This window comes from Syngnathoides biaculeatus, chromosome 5, assembly GCF_019802595.1.
Source record: "Syngnathoides biaculeatus isolate LvHL_M chromosome 5, ASM1980259v1, whole genome shotgun sequence".
In the NCBI taxonomy this organism is placed as follows: domain Eukaryota; kingdom Metazoa; phylum Chordata; class Actinopteri; order Syngnathiformes; family Syngnathidae; genus Syngnathoides; species Syngnathoides biaculeatus.
In genome coordinates, this window is record NC_084644.1 from 19,952,829 (window position 1) to 19,969,268 (window position 16,440).

A 16,440-nucleotide genomic window follows, 5' to 3' on the forward strand; every position below is an offset into this window, starting at 1 on the left:
AATATCTCATTTGACTGTGGCTGCTATGTTGGAGCATTTGACAAGTACATCTGCCTCCCAGTCCAAATTTGGGGAGTTTCTCCTCGTGCTTAGGTGGGTGTCCTCCAGGTCTTCCATTTTCCTCCCACAAAAATCCACATAAACATGTTAATTGGAGACTTTTAATTTACCATTGGTGTGAGCTGTTGTTTGCTTCGATGTTGCAGCTCTTTGATTGACAGGTGATCACTTCGGTGTGTACCCTCCACTAAGTCAGTCGGGATAAGCTTCAGCTCACCTTTCACCCTCAAGAGGATAAGTGGTAGAAAATGGATGGATGGACCGACTCCTTTCCATCAAGTGACTGAAAGCATCATTATGATTAAGATTGTTTTTAAATGTCAGATGAGACTCCAGCGAAACACCAACGTTGCCTCACATCAAATCCGGAAGCCTCTCTAGGCATCATTTTTAGACTCTACAAACATCACATAGCGTGGAACAGGCCATTTTGATAACATATCACATTTTACCAATGCAACCCCTCCTTTGTCTCTCTTCATTACACAAGCCGTGTCTAAATAAAATGCAATTATTTCCGCTCGCAGGATGCTTTCTAGTGAGAAAATGGCAGAGGGATGTGAACCGATGTATGGGGAAACGGTTGCCTAATTAGAGCGTTAGAAATTGAATCTTTACAGCACACGGGTCATATAATTATCCCACTGTTAATTTAACGCTTACATTCTCGCCTGTTCATCTTTATTCCCTTAATTGTTGGTTGGCAGTGGCCCTTGGTGCTCCATGACTTTACATATATATATATATATATATATATATATATATATATATATATATATATATATCTAGACACACACGTATACATATACTGCATTTGTGTGTGGTAACTTGGCCGCTAACACTGGGCCCTCTTAGTGATTTAATAACCGCGGACCCCACAGTCTAAATAACAAGACTCACATCATTTATGCATTGTTAAACCACGTAAGTAATAGAAGGCATATTTTGCATATTCCACCATTAGAATAATGTGCTTTGCGTTAGTCCCAACACGACTATTTAAGATTATGTGGCAATGTGGTAATTCCTTGAATTACAGCCTAATAACCCCAATGTTCTTTTGATTTGGCCCATTTCGAAGTTACGCCACAATAATGTTCAATATTACCAGAAGGAATTACTGAGCCATGGCCAGAAACTTTATTGGTATCACTTGAATTCATTCAAGGGATTATTAGCCGATGAAACGATCCACATTAATGGGCCAATCAGGTGCATTTTTACAAGAGTTCTACCTTTAAGTGGAATCGAGTTCAAACACTTTGTAGGATTTCCCTCAAGCTTTTGAAAACTTACTGCTGCCATCTGTTTTTTCTTAAAAGGATGACATGCTCAGTGGAAGCACGGTGAAGGTGATTCCCAATTGTTAACATTTCTGAAATATCCGTCTGTAAACATAAACCGTATTTTTTGGCTCATGCGGCACTGAATATTAATTTGATTCCAGGTCTGTAGTCGTCACATCTTTTTTTTTCTTTTTTGTAGCATTTGTATTGTGACCAATGCAATCTACACTCGATGACCACAACTTTAGATACACCTGAGAGATTAATGCAAAATGTCTTTTAAAGCAATGTTTGATTTTGAGCGGTTTGATTTTAAAATAAGTTGATTATTGTAGTTGTTTCTAATAGCTTGTTTTGTTTTACTGAGTTCACTTTTCTTCTTCTTTTTATTCTTTTTCTTTCAGCTTGTCCCGTTAGGGGTCGCCACAGCGAGTCATCTTTTTCCATCTAAGCCTATCTCGTCATCTTCCTCTCTAACACCCACTGTCCTCATGTCCTTCCTCACAACATCCATCAACCTTTTCTTTGGTCTTTGTCTCGCTCTTTAATTCACTTTCTATAGCATTAATAAGAACTGGGTAACTTTCACGTTTCACGACACAAATGATGAGTTTCTTGAAAAGTTGCTTTGTTGATAGGTTTTGTAACAAATTACTAGACATGAGCCATTGGAATTAAATGTCAAATTCGAATTTTAATTTTCGATTTACATATTTGCCCCATTCCAGACCCTTATCCATGAATTTATTGATTTCATTTGTGACTGACTGTACATATTAGTTCTTGCAGGATGAAATTGTTGTGTTGGCTTTATGCCCAAAAAGCTTTTTTTTTTTTTTTTTGCCTTGATACCTATTAAATTAGTGAGGTATTTTACAATGAAAAACTTGGGGGGCCTGCGGTTGTTGTTTTTTTTCCTTCTTTTTTTATTATACAGTATATACATATGAGTGCGTGTGTGTGTGTGTGTGTGTGTGTGTGTGTGTGTGTGTGTGTGTGGTGTGTGTGTGTGTGTGTGTGTGTGTGTGTGTGTGTGTGTGTGTGAAAGTATTTTGCTTCGTCTCATTGGAGTGTGAGGAGCAGCATTAAGGAGGGACCTAATCTCGCTCATCTTTTGGGTTTCCTTCTCCTTTCTCCCTCTTTCCCCCTCCTTCCTTTATCCCCGGCTCGGCTTTGTCCCCACAGCAGAGAGCCTCTCTAAATAGAGGCCTTTAGATAGCCCAGTAGCATTGAGGCAGGGGGAAGGGAGCCACGCCACTGCTGTTGTTTCATTTATGTCTCCCTATGGCAACCAGCAGCGGTGAGCCAGGAATGTCCCCTCTCCGGACAAAGTCCCGGTCCCTGAAGCTGACACCGGGGGACGGCAGCTGGGTCGGGACGGGATCCTGCTCTCTCCTCTCTGGACCGGAGGCCCCCGATTTGGACATTAAACTGCCTGTTCATTAATTTAGGACTGTCTGTGCTTTGCTGGCTGATGAGCAGCCACTTTTCACATGCACACGCCATTAAACTCAAGTGTTATGAAAGATGGAAGTGCTGAAAATAATTTAAAGATCCCTTTTAGTGATTTAAGGAGGCTCTCCGAAATTTGTTTCGCTGTGGGCCTATCGCAGAATGGTCCAAAACAAATTTCGGGTCATATCATTCTCAGCCTCACGAGAAACGTGTCGTACGTTTTTTTTTTTTTTTAAATCACAAAATAGCAATTGCAAAGTTAGTTGAAAACACTACAGTTGTAATGATTAATTGTGAATGGAATATTTACTGAAATGGATTTTTAAAATCATTTTAAAAGTTATCGAAAACAACAAACGACTTTGTGTGTTTGTACTCTTCCCAAAATGGTAAGAACTAGTGTTTATTATTTATCTTTTTTTTAATTCATAAAATACAAATACATTGAACATATAAAACTCACCCTGATGGTCAATTTAAAATATTTCAATATAGACAACGATTTAATGGCTGTCAAGTATATGCATGACTCTGAAAGATGCGTCCATTAAAGTGTGTTTTTAATGCATTAGCTTGTTCTTGTTTCCGTTTGTTTTCAATTTTTAATTGTGTCAAGAGTTTCCTTCAACTGAATAATCATAATTTAAAAATCAGGCATTCAATTTTTTTGTCTTTCTAATTTAAACACCAACGGTTTTCATTGACTGGATACTCTATTTAGTCAACATATACACAAACGACACGTCATTATATTGCATTTTTGAAAATCCATATTCACGTATTTTGGATTACTTGATCAGTTTGGACTGAATTGCAAGTTTCAACAATCAACACTTGAAGTCATGGCAGCCATACAACAATATTTCGATAAACCTGTTGCACGTGCACCATACAACATGAGTAGATACGTCACGTCAGGACTGCTTCTAAAAAAAAGAACATTTGAAATACCAATCAAGTGTTGATTGTTACAATGATGCAAATTAGAGAATGACACAAACTAGATTCTGAAGATACACACCTAATATGTTCACATCACGACAATTCGCAAGAGCTATATTAAATGCATGGGCATCGCCGCTTTTATGAAACTTTACGAGGTACGCCGAAGAAGGGTGAATATATCTTTGAGTCATGACAGTGCGTGATAATCCAAATAAATCAACTCTGCCTTACAGTTGCCGCTCTGCGCCTCCATGCTGCACTCCAACGCTCTCCTCCACGCATCCTCCTTCCTGCTCACACCCCAATCAAGAAAGAGACGAGCCAGTTCCCTGCGGCCAATCGACGACCCGTTGCTCTTAGCGACGACGTCCATCACCCCGGCGCGGCCAATGAGCGCGCAGGGCGGAGCGGTGCCGAGATGCAGGTGAGTCTCGGCGTCCACTCGGCAGAGCGCCTGGGAGGGGAGCCGCCTGTAGGCAGCAGCAGCAGCACAGGATGCGTGCGTCAAATGCCAGCTGGTTCTAATGCGAGCTAGCAGTCCGGCTCCGAGCGTCATGGCGACCGCAGCGTCCAACCACTACAGCATCCTCACCTCCAGCGCATCCATCGTGCACTCGGAGCCCGGTAACATGCAGCAGCAAGCGGCGGCGTACCGGGACGCGCAGAGCCTGTTGCAGAGCGACTACCAGCTGCAGAGCAACAGCCACGCGCTCAGCCACGCGCACCAGTGGATTACCGCGTTGTCCCACGGTGAGGCGGCCCCGTGGTCCTCGGAGCAGGACATCAAGCCCGCGGTGCAGAGCGCACGGGACGATATGCACACCTCCGGCGGCAACCTGCAGCACCAGTCGCGGCCGCCGTCCCACCTGCAAGTGCACCAGAACCACCACGACGCGCGGGCGTGGAGGACCACCACGGCGGCGGCGGCGGCGGCGCACATCCCCAGCATGGCGACCAGCAACGGCCAAAGCCTGATCTACTCTCAGCCGAGCTTCGGCGTCAACGGGCTGATCCAGGGGTCCCACCATCACAACCTCAGAGACCCGCACGAGGACCACCACAGCCCGCACCTGAGCGAGCACAGCCATCCGCCGTCGCAGCAGCAACACCAGCATGGCCCCAACCACCACGACCACTCGGACGAGGACACGCCGACCTCGGACGACTTGGAGCAGTTCGCCAAGCAGTTCAAGCAGAGGAGGATCAAGCTGGGCTTCACGCAGGCGGACGTGGGGCTCGCCCTGGGGACCTTGTACGGGAATGTCTTCTCCCAAACCACCATTTGCAGGTTTGAGGCCCTGCAGCTCAGCTTCAAAAATATGTGCAAGCTGAAGCCTCTGTTGAACAAGTGGCTGGAGGAGGCGGACTCAACCTCGGGCAGCCCGACCAGTCTGGACAAAATCGCCGCGCAGGGCAGGAAAAGGAAAAAACGGACTTCCATCGAGGTCGGCGTTAAGGGGGCTTTGGAGAGCCATTTTTTGAAGTGCCCAAAACCCGCAGCCTCGGAAATAATCTCACTGGCGGACAGTCTGCACTTGGAGAAAGAAGTGGTGAGGGTTTGGTTTTGTAACAGGAGACAGAAGGAGAAACGCATGACGCCTCCCGGAGGAGCTCTGCCGGGGAGCGAGGACGTGTACGGGGACACGCCGCCCCATCACGGGGTCCAGACCCCGGTTCAATGAGCCCGCCTCGCTCGACGACTGCAGGGCTTCCCTTAAGATTTCGATTTATATATAAATCGCTGGACTATGAGACCATAGTGGGTGTTTTATGTATAACGAATAGCAGTGAGTACTTACATATCTGCAGTGAGAACGAGAGGAGATGCGGGTGGGGGGGTGGGGGTTTGGGGGGTCGGACAGGACGACCCCCTTCTCATCTCTCCCCCAAGAGCTCAACGTGTGTTCTGTTCTGTTCTGTTCTGTTCTGAGGATACCAGCCGAGCACTGTGAGTCCATTCGACGCAGTTTCAAGGTGTTGCCCCCCCCCCCAAAAAAAAATCGGTTTAAAGGAGTTAGAACATAGGAGGAGGACAAGAAAGCAGGATGCCGTCGTTTTCAAGGCGAGTAGCTTGGGCCACAACAAAAGGAAAGTTAAACAAAACAAAAGGGAAAAAATGTAGGCGTCTTAGTTGGGTCGCTCCATGGAGCGGAGATGTGCTTGCTGCTTGATTGGAGGCTGCGGGCCACCAAAGAGGCGAGCTCGCACTGAGCATCTGTCAGCCTTGCTTTCATTTTATGGCCATCCAGCTCCTGTTTGCCGCTCAGGATTTCATCATCCAAAACAAACACGTATCGATGTTATCAGATGTTATCATTAAGATATTGGTGATTACATTGGGGTGGCTCACAGACTCAAAACGGTGGTGATTATCTACAAAGTCCTATTATGAATCAACCCCCCCACCTCAACCCCCCGTCGCCTTTATTCTCCTTTAGTTTCTTTCTGCCAGAAAGATTGGTTGCATCATACGCAGATCGTGACGGGCTCTTGATTTCCACAATAATCACATTTCCATCTACTTTTGTAAATATTGTTCGTACTTTAAATGTCATGGTTCCATCGTTCTTTTTCCACTGGGGCACTTTTTGGATTAATATTCCCGAAAAAAAGACTTTTTAAAATCCAGTTTCCTTCATAATCTACCTGCTGCCTTGTGTCTGTGTGTTATTTATCGTTCTGGCCGTTCGCGGCTGCGCTTTATGTATATGTATATATACATTCTTTTGTCCATGTAAATTCAGTTGAAATGCTCTTAAATTTGACTCGCTCACACTACTGCAGAAAATTGTGAATTCTAAGGTGAATTCGCACCAATGCTTTACAGACTGAATTTTAGATTTAAAGCCTTTAAGTGGTTCAAGAATTTAGTCAGCGCGGCTGAAAACTAAAGTAAATACAACGATTTATTTGTTCCCAAACATACACCAATGTTCCAAAAATGCAGCAATTGATCAAAATTATTATTATTATTATTAGTACGACGTCGCAGTGTTTGTTTTCAAGTTGAAAGTTTCCTTCAGCAATTTTGTTATAAATCTTCATCAGTTTGTTGTCATCAATTTGAAGCCTTTTATTTGGTATTTGTTTTGTCTGTTTTTTTGTAATTTATTCAGCAATTGAATTTGTGGAGGACACCAAGGAGGATGGAGGTGTTTTTTTAAGTCTTTGGTTTTGTAGGGAATATAATTTTAATTTGGATCTCCGTGGCTAAATGTATATACGTTGTTTTATTCCGTTGACGGCCTCTTTTTTTTTTTTTTTTTTTTTTTTTTTTATAGCCAAACATTTCCAGCATTTGCAAGGATTTGTTTTTCTCGTCGGAATTATTTTCGTCGCTGCAAGAGAGACCCTTCTTCCATCCAAATGTTTCTTCACTAGCTTTAATCAATCGCTTCAAGTCCTAATTCCCTGCAAATCCAAGTTGTGGGCTCTACATCTGCTCTACACCAATCCGACGCTGTTTTTATTTTCCTTTTTTTTTCAGTGATTTTTTTCACGTTTATGTTTGTTCGTTGACGGTTATAGTATTACCTGGATAAAAGTGGCGTTCCAAGATGATAAATGTGGGGGTGCTGCATTATTTCTAAGAACAAACGGACTTGCACATTTTTAAATGATGGGCACGATATTAAACAGCTTTTTTTTCCCATATCGGGACTAAATGTGTTTTGAAATCAAGAGTGAGCTCATTCCTGCCTTGATTTAAGGCCTTACTGTGTGTCTTCAATGTTGTTTTTGTTTGTGGACCAGGTTGCTTTTAAAATCAGACTTTCTTTTTTATGAGGCTCACAGCGATTGGCGCTCCACCGAAAGGCCTTTGAAAAAACATGCACTAAAAATGAAATATTTAGACATTAACATAAGATAAACGCATAGTTTGAATGGTCTACGGGGTGTTAGATGCATGCTTTAAAAATGCATGTTTTTTCATATGAAAAGACTACAACACCACAACAATGACAATAACAACACTGCTGCTGCTACTACTACTACTGATAATAATAATAATAGTAATTAGTAAAAATCCACTCATACAAAATACTGCAGTGGTATATTGAGTTGAATTCCTACTTTGCGTCGCAGCCAACAGGATATCTTGAATTAATGACGATGCTGTTGAGCAGTTACATTTGATCAGAAACAAATTAGCAAAGACATTTGTTTAAACTGCTGCAGTGAAACGATTTCAACCAATTGGCTGCCCCATGGGCATAAATGCAGTCATTTTGTAGAACAGTCGGATATCATTACGTCTTAAATAGTATTTAATGAAGTCATAAAACAAAATGACCTTAAATATGACTGTGTGTAAAAAGTTAAGTGTTACTGTTTCTTATTTAGTCTCCTTTTCCAACTCAGCTATTTTTATGGCGTTTTTTAATTTAAGGCGATGTGATCAGGTCATTCCAAGAGCAGTTAATTTTCGTGTAAAATTGAGAGTTTGACTTTATAGAACGGTTTAGAACTGGCGTTTCTATAGCGTTTACTGTTTGTTAGAAGTCCGCTACGTGCGCCCCTCTTATCCAAAAAGGACACCCGTGTGCTCGGCACGTAATCCCCCCAGCAAACGCAATTAATAGGGCCTCACGTTAATTACACTTTCCTCTTTATTTAGGTGAAATTTCCCATTAGACCTCCGAAGAAGGAAAAAGTGAAGTGTTTGTGGTGCTGAGGTGCTCGCAAAACATAGTGAAGGTGTAATCAGTGCTGTAGCGCCCCCTAGTGATTCTATTTGGCTTTCGAGCCGCCCCTGATGAGGAGAAGATTTCAAAGAAGAGTGGCTGCTCAAATATTGACTTCGACCATGCTAAACATGCAAAAACGAAAGGCTGCAGTGTGAAGAAACCTTTTTATCTGGTGAATCTGAGAGGAAACAGGGACCAAGTAACCAAAAAAACAAAATGTATTCCAAAACATCGAACACCAAAATACAATATCCCATTTTTCCTTAAAAAAAAAAAAACAGTTAACAAAAACGCTTCACTTAATGGTTTGTTGATTTTATACAAAAGCCGATTTTTTAAAGTGATTTTAACTTTACAAGTCTTTTGAGTAAACAAGTGACACTTTAATCCACACAAACATGATACATATTAAAATGCTCTTACTTAAAAGAAATGCATCTTTAGTGATTTTTAGTTACAGTAAGACTGAGACACAATTGCCACTTTTGTGTCTTTGAAAAGATTTTTATGGCAAATGTTAAGATGATCTGATAATAATTCTGAAACTGCTGCATGGTGGCCAGATGAATGCAGCAGTCTTCAATGTGCCAACCACAATTTCTTCTCAAGTCCCCAAAATACGTCTACAAAAGACAACACCAATCGGTATTCTCCTCCGGAAGGGTGAGAAGATCACAAGACACGTGTTGGACATTTTTGGCTTCCAACTTCTCAACTCTGACACGTTGCTCCCTATTTTTCGTAAATTGATTACCTTTTGGCCTTGGCTTGGATCGAGCAGGGTGTCGTCGCCTCTCGCCAAAGACATTTTGACAAGTCAAGGTAAGACAAGCACGAGGGTGAAATGACATTAATTCTGGATTGTGGCGTTCCTGGCACACTGGAAGTGAACAAGAATATTGATTGTTCTTCGATTTATTAGAAATAAACCACTGTTGGGATTACAGAACGCTGACAAGCAGATCTTGGGGGGGGGGGTAGTCCAAACTGAAGCAAAACGGGAGTTCACTCATGTGTGCTGCTTGATTGGCATTTGATTACTGACTTGAATCCAAACACTTCATCTTTTACTGATACACAAACACAGTAGACAGCTTTCATTTTTGTTTATTGGTGCCTTACTTCCAAAAATCATTGGATTTCTTGTTATTAACAAATAAGACCGAAGCAAATCTTCAGATGCTCAATTACTGTATGCATGAAGGGAGAAAAACGTTTTTAGTGTAAGTCTTATTATTATAAGAGTTTATATCACAGACTGGCGTTTGAAAGGGACCTTGAACGCATAACACAAAGACAATAGGGCAAGAGCCACAAAATTGGGCCTTGTGAAAATTTAACTTGTTAAAGTTTCGTAATGTTTCAACATGATTTCCTGATAAGAAATTGCCTTATACGCTTCTGTTTGTTATATAGTGTAGTCACATCTTGTGAGGAAGAATTTTTTTGGTTTTTTTTGTGCGCCACACACACACACACACACACACACACACACAAGTCAAAATTGTGTCGTTCCAATATTTGACATTGCTGTTCTTCCATCTCGCTCAGTTGATTTGCAGCTAATTACAGCCGGCGCACTTAAGCACACAAATACGTGTGTGCGTTCATTTGTAAACGAGTTAGGGTTTAATTAGAACTTCATATGAACTTTGCCGATCAGTGGAGCGAATCGTGTCACCCCATCACTGCGTTATTATCCCGGCTATAATTGCTCGACATGCTCATCTGAGCCCCGATCCTTCCAAGTCCTCAAGAGACATTGGTGGTCAACTTCAAGCAATCAGGAATGTTAGAAGGTTTTGTAAATATATATATATATATTTTTGTGTAAAGTGTTAAGTAGACGTTAAAAGTCTACACACCTGAGTTCAAATGTCGGGTTTTTGCGGCATAAGAAAATGAAACCAAGACAACATTTCAACACTTTTGCCATTGTTAGGGACTGAAAAGTCTGTCTGAAATTCAACCGGCTACAATTCGTTGTCTAAAATTCACCGTCTGTGCCACCAGGCAGGGTTACTTCAAGTCAGAACCGAACAGCCAGCCAATCCAGTTACGCTTTCTTAGTAGGTGACCTCATGTGACGAACAAAGTGTAACTGGAATTGGCTGGGTGTTTGGTTGTGACCTGAAGTAACCTTGCCTAGTGGCACAGACGGTGAATTTTAGACAGCGAATTTCAGGCAGCGAATTGTAGCCAGTTGAATTGTTAACATTGTTGTTGTTAACACTGAAATACAACTACTGAAAATGTGATCACTTTACATTTCAAATTCAAATCGTGTTTTCTGTGGCATTTAAAATTCAAATCCCGGTGGCACATATTTATTTCCTTACATATGAGCTCAAGCCCAGAGAAGCCATCAGGGTTTCTGGGTGCTGTTGATATATGTTGTTCGTGTTGCATGGTAGAGTTTTATTTGCATTTGTAGATGTGTTAATTGACAATGGTTATTTGCAGTATTCCTGAGACGACATGGCAATATCCTTTATACAATTATGCTGTTTTTCAATGCAGTGCCGCCTGACAGATCGAAGCTCACGGGCGATCAATAGTGGTTTTCGGCCTTGCCACTTACTTTCAGAAATTTGGCCCAATTCTGTGAAGGTTTTGAAGGTTTCTGGCCTGCAGATGATAAAATCCCTAAATTCCTAGCAATTGCATATCGAGGAACATTGTTCTTAAACTGCTGGACCGTTGTTGTTCACAAAGAGGTGAATTTTGCCCCATCCTTGCTTTTGTCACCGCCGTCCCAGCTTTTTTGGACCATGTTGCAGCCAAGCATCAAATTCAAAATGAGAGAATATTTGTACATTAAAACATTTGTTATGGTTGCATATTCAATTGAATAAAAGTTGTAAATGATTTGCAAATCAGTGTAGTCTGTTTTTCCAACATCATCGGAATTGGGGTTTGAACCATGCAGCAAAATGATGACAGATGGAAAATATATGGCACAACAGTGTCAAAATAACGGGACGTCCTTCATTAACTGATGATAAGATGAAAAGAAAACAGATCAAGAACATGAACATTGAAGTTACTGTAGCAATTTTAGGAAAGTACTGGCTATTTAGTACATGTGACCACAATATTCCATCCTCTTCATATCTCTCAGCTATTTTATTTTCTATTGAGTTGTAAAGGTTATAGGTCAAATGATTTGAAATGATTTATCTTGGTCTCATGTTGCATAGTCCCGCCCCCCCCCCCCCATAAAACCTTGTCATTTTAGCAAGGATGTGTATACCTTTTATATCCACTGTTGAAGTCTAACAAAACAAGACTATTTCTTCTCAGTGTCCCTTTATTTTTGTATCGTATTTGAACTCCACTCACAAACACTTCTCGGATTACATTCATAACACATTTACTAGATTTGTCCATTTTTTTACATTATTGCAGGCAATTTCTGTGACTTTTTAAAGACCGGATCAACAAATGAATATGTATTGTGTATTTCCTTTTATGCCACCAGTTGTAAAAATGTGATGTACAACACCAAAAGAGGTGCAGCAGCTTCAGAAAATTAAATATTTTTTAAAAAATGTTCTCCTCAAAACTGCCAAGCTCATTTCAGGCAAAATGAAAGAGAGGCCTGATATTCAAATCATTTACATTCAATATAGATAGCGAATTATCTTCTTTTGTGTATACACTGTATGTTAAAATTGTCTGACTTGAAGTTTTGAAATGGTTAGAATTTGACCATTTTAATTATTTTGGTGGAACTAGTTTTTAGTGTGAAATAGCAATATGCACAGCATAATCTGCAAGTGTCAACGTGGGTGGACTTTTTTTTTTCATCAAAATCGATTCTAATGCCTTTGATATCTAGCTTTAAATAACTGATAGCAACAACAACAACAACATTATAATCTGAAATACAACATTCATCCCGGGTACTGTGGAGGAAGGAAGCACCAAGCTTTTCAAGATATCTGAGGGAGAAATTCCACTCATGTCTCACACTTTAAACAGTGCCTACTACTACGCTGATGGAGAAGAGATAAGGACACTGGGGGGGATCTGAATCGCAAAGATGGATCAGGATACAATTTTACACTAAATATACTCAGGCATGGCTTCAGGAAAGGGAGAAAGGCTAAAAACTCCAACTGTGTACATCAAATAAAATTGTGTACAGTAGAATCCTTTTGGATTTAGAAAGAAATTGCAACGTGGGTGCTTCATAAGCCTACCAGTGGCCTACCCGGCTGACATTTTCATTTTATCTTCCAAAACAAAAAATGCAAAAAAATACACTGTAGGTCAGACATAGAAGAGACAACTGGGCTGAACTGAATGTACACAACATTAATACTCCCAAAAGCTCACCCAACAAGGTACAAATTTTCACTGTCACCTCATCCTTTTCTTCATTGACATTTTAGGGTTGGATCTATTACTCATACCACAGAGATTCCTCCGTGCTGATATCGCAGAGCTTTAACAAACAAGTAAAATGCTGAACAAATTGCTGCGGTTCTCCCCTTGAATAAAACAGCCTCGTAAAGAAAATTGAGTGAGGAATCAAACAGCAGTGCAGGAAAGCCTCCATGAATCCTGTTTGCGTCCTCACACCGAGCCCTGACTGACGAATCATCATTGGGGAGGGAGGCTAAATTAATACTCCAGTTGAGGCCGCCCTATTCTCTGTCATTAGGGCGCATTACAGGGCCACAATATACATCATTAATCCAGGCACAAACAATTCATTAAAAGGTAGTTAAGAAGACAAGCTCGTGTCACTTTTCCCTGTGGTTTTAATAGACTGCAAAACAGCAGAGGGCCACGTCAAAAAGGAGCATTCCGCCATTTGCATTCTGGTACTGACTGCGCTTTCCCTCATATAGCCAGATTATGACAATATCATTTACAATAGTCCGTCCAGTATTATATGGTCCATTTTCATATTATCTGATCAATAATGGTAAAGTGTCAAATTGTTTGAAATTAGCAATTGATTTTATATATGGCCAAATGTCACCCATCCTGAAACAACCGCCCTTTGATGTTGATGATTTAAAATTGTGGCATTCATAGTAAGGGCAATCCTAATCATCAAGGCTAATGTAGGTGGTGGACTTGCATAATAGTAAGGACATGAAGAGCTTCATAAAATTGGTGAAAATTGCACAATATATATACAGTACAAGCGGTGCGATCCTAACTACTCATTACAACCTTGGCACTCTTGTCTTCCTGCAGTTGTATAATGATAAAGACATACAATAGTTCTGACACTCTTTTCAAACTCCAGTTTCCTCACAGATCCTAAAAAAAACATGTATTCATTGGAAACTCTAAATTGCTTGTTGGTGTGATTGTGAGTGCTCCTATTGTCTGCCTCCATTTGCCCTGGGATTGGCTGGGAACCAGTTCAGGGTGTACCGCACTTCCTGCACAATGATCGCTGGCATAGGCTCCGGCAGTCTCCTAACCCCTGTGAGGGTGAGCTGTTCAGAAATTGGATGGATGCCCATCAATCTGATATTTCCGATACATTTGCCTACAGCCTAAACAACCCCCCTCCCCCCAAAAAAAATTCAACAATAGTTTCCATCAATTCGAGAAACCCTCACACTTCCCATCCCAGTTTGACAGTGCGGTAATGTTGCTAAAGCTAGGTTTTTTACTTTTAACTATGTTGGATCGTCTATGTTATACAATAGTACAAATAAATGTGCTGTTGTTATCCTCATTGATCTACAAGAGAAAGCATGGCAATCATCTGGAGAGATACATACATTATTGGGTTGAAAAATATTAATTTTCAAACTCAGTCAGTCAGCCTATTTCAAGGGTGACAAGTAACCAGAGTAAGTGACGGAGAGATGTGTCTCAGGAGATTAGACTTTCCAATCTTCTGAGAATATGAGACTATAAACCATCTCCAAGCAGCTTGATGTTCCTGTGAGGAAACTTGATGACAAGCTGAAGAGACCCATAATACGAATGGTAACCGGAACAACCTTCAAAGAAATGAAAGGTGAACACCAAGGTCAAAATACATCAGTGTCGGATCACACTGTCTGTGGTTGCTTGAGCCAAGATGGACTTCATAGGAGGACTTGACAAAGGAGGAGACGAGGAAAAAAAATGAAATAAAAACATGAAACTGGAATTCGTCAAAGGGCATATTGACATGAGACAAAGGTCCTGGGAGAATGTCCTTTGGACTAGTGAGCAACGTTCCCTCTAATTTTTTACATGTCTGAGCAAGCACACTAAGGCCATGAGGGCTCCTTTTGACCACTGTGAGGAACATCAGACAAATGCACTTTGGTCAATCAGTGTCATCCATTGAAGTTACATGGGTCATTAAAAGGTTCAGATTACATTCCCATTAGAACATTTTTATTTTTAAGTTTGTGTTTTTGCAAACTTACACTGGAAATGTCAGACAAAAAAATACATTACAATATAAATACATACCAAGCCAACTATTAACTACAGATATGAAATGTCGGTTCCAACTTTGTTTCATTTTTTTTAACTCACAATGATATTCCCGTCTGTTATTCTTGGTGTAAAACTGAATTATTGCTTGCAGTATTATCTTTAGCAATGCATGTTGAAAGCTGAATGATGCTCCCAAACAGTTTTAGGGTTAATGTTATGTTGCCTCCTATATTTAAAATACAGAATTAGCTTTATGGTGAATGTATCATCTGTGCTTTCATCCTCAATCAGGCTGTGCCAAGGTGGAATTTTAACATTATGCACCATCTCCTCCGGTACTTTTCTCTTTGGCTTCACACCAGACCTTTTGTACTAAAAAAAAAAAAAAAAAAAAAAAAAAAAAAGAGAAAATCTCATCCAGTTTCACCACTTTTTCTTCAATTATTCACAAACCCCAAGAAGCTGAAACATGTATTCTGGAGAAAGTACCCTTGAAACCAAAATACTTGCTGAGAGGTGCCGAAGTCACATACAACAATACAAAAATTGTTTTTACTGCAGTGACTGTCTCAAAAGGTTGTGCACCTAATATTAAGGGAATCATAATTTTCGTCCACGCCTGTTTCATGTTAGAAATTTAAAAAAACAAACAAACAAACACACAATTCAGAAGGAAAGTCTTCATTTTATTGGTTAGATTTCATTACGCAGCACAGTGGACAACCGGTGAAGCACATCTGCGTCACTGTTCTGAGGATTGTGGTTTCAATTCTGGCCTTGCCTCAGTAGAGTTTGAATGTTCTCCCCATACCTGTGTGGGTTTCCTCCCGCATCCCAAAACATGAGGGGTAGGTTCATTTAAAACTCTTGTCCAAAGCTGTGAATGTGAGTGTGAATCGCTGTTTGTTTCTTTCTGCCTTGTGATTAGTTCGGGACCAGGTCAGAGTGTACACCGCCTCATGCCCGAAGATAGCTAGGATAGGCTCTAGCAACGACCCTTGTGAGGAAAAGCGGTACAGAAAATTAGTGGATGGAAGGATCAGTTACATTAAATTTTCCATTTATTATTACTTTGTTTTGTGAACCCAGAGGTTTTTTTCTCTCATTAACAGAGAGATACCAACTATTTTGTCCATGTGTGTATATAGATACATCTCAATACGTTAGAATGTGGTACAAAAGTCAACATTTCAGTTCCCACAAATAATATTGATTCATTAAAGAGTTGGGAAAATATTTTTTCAGAGGGCAAATTCCTGCCTATCATCTACATTAAATATCATTCTCATAATTTCTCAAGTCTTTGTTACATACAGTAATATTCTAGTTTCAGGGGATTGTGAATTTGAGGTTTTCATTTATTACTATTTCACTCTGAGTATGTGTAGCACATCTCTGCATTTTGAGTTTCATTTTTCTAATTGAACTAACCAAATTGACTCGGTTGTAATATTTTGATATGTGCCCGTTTACAAAAACGTCATTACCATGTTCAGAAAACATGTTGCAAATCATCATCAATTTCATTTTGGACACAAGTCTGAAAAATATTACTTTTGAATATTGTCCTCACATTTTGCTTGATAACAGCTGCCAAT

The 16,440-nt window shown here is 40.6% G+C and overlaps 1 protein-coding gene across 1 annotated transcript; it reads left to right on the forward strand.

The window, feature by feature from the left end:
- Positions 1-4,135: 4,135 nt before the first annotated feature.
- pou3f2b (POU class 3 homeobox 2b) lies at positions 4,136-5,428 on the forward strand. The gene is given in 1 exon segment (XM_061820343.1): positions 4,136-5,428. A coding segment is annotated over 1 exon segment (1,293 nt).
- Positions 5,429-16,440: the final 11,012 nt, after the last annotated feature.